General features: G+C 39.2%; 1 protein-coding gene across 1 annotated transcript in view; it reads right to left on the reverse strand.

The window, feature by feature from the left end:
- The window catches only part of MCF2L2 (MCF.2 cell line derived transforming sequence-like 2), a 187483-nt gene that overhangs the window by 34695 nt on the left and 143668 nt on the right, over window positions 1-9120 (reverse strand). Inside the window, 4 exon segments of the mRNA XM_025042363.1 lie at window positions 1880-1972; window positions 2603-2695; window positions 6783-6852; window positions 7991-8106. Of these exon segments, the coding sequence (XP_024898131.1) occupies window positions 1880-1972; window positions 2603-2695; window positions 6783-6852; window positions 7991-8106 (372 nt within the window).

A 9120-nucleotide genomic window follows, 5' to 3' on the forward strand; every position in this document is an offset into this window, starting at 1 on the left:
TTCAGTTATATAATACAGTGTTATCTACTGTAGTCACCATGTTTTACATTGGATCCTCAGAACTTATTCATCCTACAGTTGAAAGTTTGTACCATTTACCAACCTCTCCCTATTAATTATGTTTTAAATATTAGCCTATTTAATTTTTAAAAGAAGAAAAATGAATGTTGCTCTTATGACATGAGTTGGATTACACAGGAAATCAGCATGACCATCTATTCTAAAATACCCTTCTTGCAATAAGCAAAGCTTACAGTAAAACAAGTAATGGACCGTTTTACAAACCACATCATAAGTAACTGAAATCCAGGCAAGAAAAATTCTCTACATTAAATCTGATAGTTTCTACCCATCACTTAGCCTGTTCGATAGAAATCATGAGCTTGATGAAAGTAGATTCCTATCATCCCTATGCATGTATTTAAAATGTGTATTTAAATACATGTATTGAAATGTCTAATTAACTTGCCAAGTGAGTCATTAGACATTATGTACTCAAAAAAACTCTCGATCATGACTATCAGTTTTTACAGTATCTCAGATATTAATCATTTTATAGATATTTCTTTTTTGTGTTTCTTATTAATTTCTATGAGCTGATTATTAAGCATGCTGAATATTTATCATATGTCTTGCTAATATAATATTTTCCTCAATTTTTCACGTGTGAGTTTTTAATGGTATAATCTATCATTCCTTTCCCTCTCTTTTATACATAGAAAAGCTCTCTCGCTCTAGGATCCCATGATCCTTTCTAAGCCATGAGGCATTCTAACATCCATGCTCTCTCAAAGAAGCTCATGGTAGGCACTGCAGAACGAGCTGCATTCCTCAGGGTGGAGAACACCACAAAGTTCTTCCTCTCTTCACAGGCATGCTAGTGGTTTGGACTTGTTTTTCTGGGCACCCAAAAAGCTTCACTAAGGGAAAAACTGGTCTGCTCTGAGTAGCCTCTAAGGCATGGTTTCCAACAGACCCCCAAAGAATATTTTATAGTGATTCTGTCTCGTGTTTCCTCAGTGAAATAAAGCTAATGAAATCTTCTAAGTATTTTCTAACATGTATTACTTAATTTAATGTTCCTCAAAAGCATATTATAAAAGTATTATTTTACAGGTGAGGCAGAGAGAGGTTACGTAACTTGTCTGAGTTCATACAGCTGTCAGAGCTGGGATCCACACCTAGGCTGTGTAATTTCCGACTTTGCATTTCTAATCACTATGCCCTACAGCCCTCCGCACATGGTACAGAACCTAGATATTGTGTCAACATCACTTCAATGGGAACACCTGAGCCCTTCAGTTCCCGATGAAGCCAGACCCAGTGAGTGAAGACCCCCACCAAACCCTGCCCTCTCCTCACTGGGCCCAGCGATGAGACTTCCTGACAGTAAGGATGGGACAGTCAGAGGAATATGAGGTCCTAAGTGAATGCTGTATCAAAACATGCTCACAGATATCACTCATGGTGAGAAGCATTGAGTCAGCATCCTTATTACAACACTTGTATGACATCTCCATCTATAAAACAATGGCTACAGGTCTCCCCACCCTCTCAGTTGCCAGCAGTGTGGCCGTATCCCCCTCCTCACTTTGCTCCCAAGGACCTCTCCTCTCCTCAGCCAGGCTCCTTGGAGTTTCATGCTCTGGCTGCAGGTTGGACTAGCCAGGCACCCAGGTCCCTTTCAACTCTATGATTTTTCGGTCTTACTACTCATTGAGGAGGGCTGCTGTAGACTTGGAGGACAGAAAAAGCTCAAAGGATAGACATCTTCACCTTTGGAAAAGGAAGTCACAACTCCACACGTCTAAAGAAAAGAGCAGCATAGCATAGGCATCTGTTTTCCCAACAAAGAAAAGCACTGTCTTATTGACTTTACCTTCAACAGCGTCTGGTATTTTATAAGTCTCTGGCTCGGTCCTCTAAGATATTTAAAAAGAGGGAGATTGTGATCCAATTGGCGCTGGCATACCTTTAAAAACCAAACAGAAACAACATAAAACAAAACAAACAACACTCAGAATGAAAGTGGCAGCAATTAAATACAAGAAATGAAACAAGCTCTTCATGGACAAGAGGGACAGCTGTGTTGACCAGTTTCGTAATGTTACTGAGCTGTCCAGTCCTTTGGGAATGAAAGAAAGTGAAAGGCGACAGCTTGGCTAGTAGTTTTACAGGCAACTAGGGAAGCAGGACCATGTATTTCTTTTACAAAGCAAGTCCGCTAGAAGACAGTGGGGCATTTCAAATCTTCCTGAAAAAGAGGCAGACTGTCTTCGAGTTGGGGTATGGTGGGATATGTTCAGGTCATTTTGAGTCTGGAAGGTACCTGATAACTTATTGATGTCATTTTTAAAACCTATCCTAGAGGAAGACTCCGGTTTTCTCCTTGGGCTACAGCTGCTCCTCACAGGCTTGTCCCACAGAGACCCAGGGCATCAAAACGTCCAATGTGTAATTTCAAAATAAGAGACACTTTTAATAAACATAAATCTCAAACTCCTCTGCGTAGTTCATACTTTTGATATCTTTAAAAATCTGATGCACGTAAACACTGTCCAGGGAAAACAATTTGTGGGAGACCTTGTAATCTTAACATTACCCCAAAGTAGGCACAGTCTTGACATTCTTGCCAGATTGCTGTAGCTCGGGGCAGATTCTTATGGTATTTAAAATATATTTGAAGATCTTCTTTCTGAGTGGGAAAAATTAGAACAAATTAATTAGTTAGCATTTTCCAGGAAGTGGACAGGATAATACAAGTTTATTCATTCATTCAGCAAGCCTGAGATTCTTTAATGTGTGAGGAACTGGGGACGCACCATAAATAACCTTAAGTCGGGAAAGTGTATGATGGGGAGGCAAAAAGAGGGCTGTAAACAACTGTAAGTACTAAACACAGATATGAACAAAGTGCTGTGGAAGCAATTACAGGACTCTGGTAAATTAATAAGTAAATTCATGAACAGGAGTTGGTTTTTATCTTTATCATTTCTCCTGCGCTCTTTATTTAGGACACTGATGTCTCCCCTAAATAGGTTTTTTTTTTTTTCTAAAAGAGTTCTTCAGTGAATGATAAAACTAACAGGAAAAGTGCTGGTGACTGATGGCCCCTCCATTCTCTCTCTCTCCACTTTCTCCTTATTAAAATCATCATGATGCCAGCTCTAGGAAAAAAACCTCAGAAACAACAAAAGATAGAAACACCTCAGAAGGAAAATGTGGCAGTTTGGACAAAACACCACAGATCTAAATTTTGTGGGCAAGCCCCAAAGCTGCAAGCTCTGCCTCATACATCACCTTCAACCTGCAACACAAGACTCTCAAAAGGAAAAGTTACGTGACTATCTCAGCTAGAGATGGACAGGGATTCTCAAGTGTGACCTATATTCTCCTCATGTCAAAGACCATGAGTTGGGGCACACATCTGCCAATATCCCAGGTAGAAAGGATACCCTCAGCTAAAGAGTCAGCTGGCCAGCCCCATCTGCTCCATCAGGAAAGCCTGTTCCACAGCAGCTGTGCTTGCCACAGAGCCCATGCTGCTGTGGCAGAGAAGCCCACGTGGCTACTTCCTTTCAGATTTTTGTGTCCCTACCTTCCTAAGGCCAACTTTCGATGTCCTCCATGTAGACATGGGCTATATTTCCCTTCATGGCTTCAACTCTGTCTATTCTACTTCTAAACGCACTGCTATAATGAATGATTTCCATTTCTATATCTCCTCCCCTCTCCTGATGGATTTAAGTGGTCATTTCACTACAAGAACTATGGCAACTCTGCACTTGCTACTCTCTCCAGGAAAAATCACATGAACACACACACACACACGTTTAGGAAGAGAAATGTTCAGATTGGTTAATAATTTAGAGCTTAACAATAATACATTCACTATGCATTCACTCAAGAACTACCTGCTGAGTGTCACTGATGTGCTGGCACTATGCACAGAACATTTGCTAAACTCAGTGGCTCCCAGAGCACAGCAACCTAGACATGGGGAACATTTTTGCCATCCTGAAGGCCAGGCTTATAAAACATTAAAAATTGACGACGTCATCTCACCCAGAGCTCAAAGCCTTTGGTTCCTGAAAGAATTCAAGGTTTCACTGCTTTCAACACTCCCCACCAGAAGATTCTCAGAAATTGAAGAGACTTGGGAGATCAAGCTTCCTACCCAGTGGAACACCCTCAGCAGTCAGCCACATGTTTCCAGACTCTCCCCGTAACAGAGAGGGACCTGGTTCTCACGGTAGATGCTGAGCTGAAACCTACATTCATGAAAACTTCGCCCCTTGGTCATGTGTCTGCGCTTTGAGCAACAGAACATTAAAGGCCTTCAAGAACCAAAACATAACTCTTGACCTAAATTTGTTCTTTGGTCCTCAGAGAAAGGATGTGCACTAACTAGCAGCATGTGAAAGTGCCTGATTCTCCTCACCTCCTTATAGAATCAATCAGCAGGCTAAAAAAATTATTACCGAAACTCATATTCACATAGGGAGACATGATTGCTTACGGATTAAAACTGTGGGCTCTGGTGGTAGATGGCCCAGGTTCATTTGATGGCTTTGTCAATTATGAACTATATAGCCTGAGGTCAGGTATTTAACCTTCCTACACTTCAGTTTTTTCATTTGTTAAGGGGGCTCACAGCAGCAGTCAACTCCTGTGATTACTGTTAGATGAAGTGAGATGATATACAGAAACCTCTCAACAAATGAACGAACATGCAGAGTACCCAACGAATAGCAGCTACTGTCAAATCACTTTTTACATTGTAGAACCCTTCTGCATGCATCATTTTACTTGATTTCCACAATAACTTTACATGTTGGTATTGTTAAGTCTGTTATATGGAGGAGAAAAGTAAGACTCCAAAGGTTTAAGTGACTTACTTGAGGTCATGCAGATAGCAAGTGGCTCAACTTAGAAATGAAGTTGTGTTCCCCGAGTCCCATCCCTGTACTCCTCTCATTGAGCAAATGGAGCACAAAGTAAACCACTGACAAATATTATACATAGAGCTTGGTTTTCAGGGCAGAATCTCCCTGGATGCTATAGGTTATAGAGTCTGAATAAAACACTTGGCTAGAGCAATATTTCAAAATTCATTTTTATGATTAATGGAATTCTGCAAATACTATTGACAAAAGGTAAACTTCTGTAGTAAGTAAAGGATGGTGGGTCAGTTTTATTGGCTGACAAATCCGAGTCTTTGTATGGAAGCAGCCAATTCTCTCAAAGATTCTCAAAGATTAGATAATTATGGCTTTTAGTTACTCCATTTGTCCTAGAGTAATAACTTTGTGCTTGATAAGAATTTATTACCTGTATTTTTTCTCCAACATCATAAATCATATAGGACTATGATTGTGGTCTGGATTAATGATTTCTAAGGTGTCTCCCAGCATGGGAGACTGTAAAACGCTGTGTAAAACTTTAGGAGAGGAATTCTTCTAAGAAAAGACATTTAATTAGCAACTCCCTGACCATTTTGTCATATTTGGACAATTTTTATTTGACAATATCCATTTTTCCCCACAGAATTTGGTCTTTTTCTCATTCAAAAATTTAAACAAATCTTCGCAACAACAACATAAACAATTATAAAATATTTCTGAACCCTGAAAGTAGATTTCACATTGGTGGTTTGATGAGTGCAAAATTGCGAAATAGTATAAAACACTAATAATGCTCTAAAAGTAATTCAAAAAGGAAATCAATCACATTGAATACAAAATAGTTTTCAGTGTGCTATCTAGAATACCAGCACTTGAAAAACCTATCATGGGGGCCCTGGTGGAAAGCCCATGCAGGGCCTTTCAATCTGGTGAGGCGCTCTGAGTGTTGAAGGCTCTGTTTTTCCATTATGTCAAATACCTTGAAACCCGGCAAATTTTGCTCGCTTGCTTTCAGTTTATCAAAAGTACAGCTCTTAAACTTTATCTGCCATAATTTGGATTGTTTAAAAAATTTGAGGTTATTTGATCTGTTGTCTCAAGCTCACAAAAAAGAGAAAAACTAGGAAGAGATTGAAAAGAAGGGCTAGCTGAGAGAGAGAATAGGAAAGATATAGAAAGTAGGGGGCACCAGGGGCACCTGCACTGGCCTCCTACGGGGAAGAAGGCACTTGGTGGGGATGGTGTCGGGTAAAAACACTTCTGTGCCAGCTGGTAGGCAGCACCACTGGCCCAAACAGCCTGTTAATTGCCCAAAGCCGGAGTTGGAGAAGCAGGGAGAAGGAAGAGGTCTGTGTGGTTGGAAGGGGAGGTAGGAGTATGTGGCTATAGGACAGGAAATTCATAAATTGGGTACTAAATATCAGAGAGGCTGCATATATAACATTTCCTAACCACCCTCTAGGCTGTAAAAAAGAAAATGGAAGTAAATACATTTGGGGGGATTTTTAGTTTCACATCAGCACTTCTCTTGAGAGTTAATACAGCTAGTGAGAAACACAAGTGTGAATCTTGTCCTAAAAGAGCTTAGTCATTCAGAGTCTTTCGGGATCACCTACTTTGGGTTGCCTGGGGGGCCAGTCTTTCATTTCACTGGACTTTGCAAGAGGCCAGGCTTGTAAGTGGCTTCCACTGATCAGTGTGAGCTCAGTCAAACTGGGGTCATCTGTCACTGAGTGAAGGATTCTCGCTTTGCATTCAAAAGGCAGATATAAGTTTTCAGACCACTTGTGTTTCCATTAGCCCTTGCCACTTACACAGAAAATTAAGGGCTGACTTTAATCGCGTGGTTATTTTGGTTTATTTGGAACACAGACTTACTCTCTTGAGAAAGCAACTTGCCAAAAGCTCAGGGTTTTCAGTGCACTTTTCTAATTCTTTTAGAAAAGTCCTGTGGAGAGAAAAGTACAACAATGCTTTGATTTTTACACTCATGGGGTTAAATGGTTTTTAAAGTAAAATCACATAAGGTTTTAAGAGGTGCCTAGAAAAAGGTTGTTTTCCAGGCTTTATTGTCTTGGGCTCATCTTCAACGCACGGATTTAGAAGCGAAAAATGTGTTCTGTGATGTTACTAGGATTCACTCAAACCACTCGCAGCTGTTCTGATGATTCTAAGCACTAGGCATAGACAGACTGGATGCACTGATGCTCTCTGCGACATGCTAATAATGTTAATAAGAACTGCTGCTGTTGCTGCTGCTACTAATAATCACCGAGAGTTTACTATAAGCCAGGCATAAGCTAAGTGCTTTGCAAACAATATCTCATTTAATCTTCCACCAAACCCTGCAAGATAGGGTTTCATAAATGTGAAACCTGAGGTTCAAAGAGGCTGCATAACTTCTCCAGGGAAAGTAGCAGAAATGAGATTTTCATTTCAGTTTTGACAAGACCAATAGAGGTGAGATGTGGTTAGGAAACAGCTGTGGTTCTTTTCCCTTTCGTCAATCAGTTCTGTGATTTTGGGGGTCATTATAGTGAGTAAAGTGAGCAAACAAGCTGAAGCTGTAAGATGAAAGGATTAGAAGATGATTTCCAAAGTCCCTTCTTCCTCAAATTGTCTAGAACTCAACACCCAAGCAGCCCTGGGCTAAAAGGACAACTTGCTTGACCAGTTAGCATTTTTTTAACACCCTAGTTGCCAGCACTAACTACTCTATGATAATAGGTATGCGAACATGTGTCTTGGTCACTTGGTATTCCCATTGTTGAACACAGCGCCCGATACAGAACAGGTGCTTAATAAATGCTGATGCATAAATAGGTTAATAAGCAAAGGAACAGACAAATACAACATTGATGCCTGGCACCTAGTATATGCTCCATTAATGTCTTTTCCCTGCTTTCTCGGGGACCCTGTGGCACTTCTCCCCTCCTCATCTCATTCTGTCCCAACCCAATCCAGCGACTCTGGATGACTTGCTTAAACCTGAAAATGTCCCAGCACTTTCATCTCCAAATTCCATCAGCCTGTTTCCATCCTTCTCTTACTTTCCATTTTCCCTGATAATGTGAATTATTATATACCTGTTGTGAAATTCGTAAAGTTCTGTAATATTCCCAAAGAGAAAGTCCTTGTTATTCTGAAGAACATCTGGAATGAGGTGCTTCAGCCAAATAAAATCCATTGGAGTAATATATCCCTGTAGAGGTGGAAACAAGGTCGGTTTTTAGGATAGGAACATATAAGAGATGCTCTGAAGAGGTACTCCAGGGAATAAAACTTTCATAAAATAATAGGGGAATATGGCACACATAGTTCCTGAAAGCCATTCCATCAAATATTTTCTTTTGATATTATTTTTCTCACGTGTCATATTCAGAAGAAGATGGTTTATTGGCAATGATAATAAAATGGCATTTTTATAGGAAGAACAAATATATCTTTCAAATATTTGTGTTATACAAGTCTAATATGAAAGGACAAAATTTACCCATCATTTTATGACCTGACAAAATTACTATTGTTTTATTATCTTTCTTTCATGACTTTTTAAAAGCTCATTTTAAATGGTTATAATCACAGTATATGTATTGCATTTTGCCATAAACATTTTAGAATCTGCTTGTCAATTACTACATGTATTGCTTTTAATCTTATAAGCATTTTTCAATGCTGCTACATATTATTCAAAATAATTACTTTGTAACCATTGAATATTTCATTTAGCATGTATATCAGACTTTATTAACCATTCCCTTTTCAATTGGATATTTAGTTTTCTTTCGGTAAAAAATTTCTATTATTATTTTGTATATATAGTTTATTCCTCAAGATTATTTCCTTAAGAAAACAAGGCAAATACACATTTTCATTCTTAAGCAAAAAGTGCTACTTAAAATAATGAGAAGCAATTCTCTCTTATCAAATTATCAAAAACATTTCAATTATCATATCCATCGTTGGCAAGCATATGATGAACCTAATTGGGCATTGCTAGAATTAGTATAAATTGGCACAGTCCTTTGGAAGTTATTTAGTTACATGGATCAGTAATCATAAGAATGTTTTTCTTCCTACTGCAAAGACATTTGTGATATTATAAGACCTGAATCTTGGGGGGAATTCTAGAGATATATGGCAACTATTTCGAGTCTCTTTGTGCAACAAAACTTCAGTTCGAATATGCTTAACGCCGCCCCTCCCCCACTGCCTC

Source organism: Pteropus alecto, unplaced genomic scaffold, assembly GCF_000325575.1.
Source record: "Pteropus alecto unplaced genomic scaffold, ASM32557v1 scaffold88, whole genome shotgun sequence".
Taxonomy (NCBI): Eukaryota; Metazoa; Chordata; class Mammalia; order Chiroptera; family Pteropodidae; genus Pteropus; species Pteropus alecto.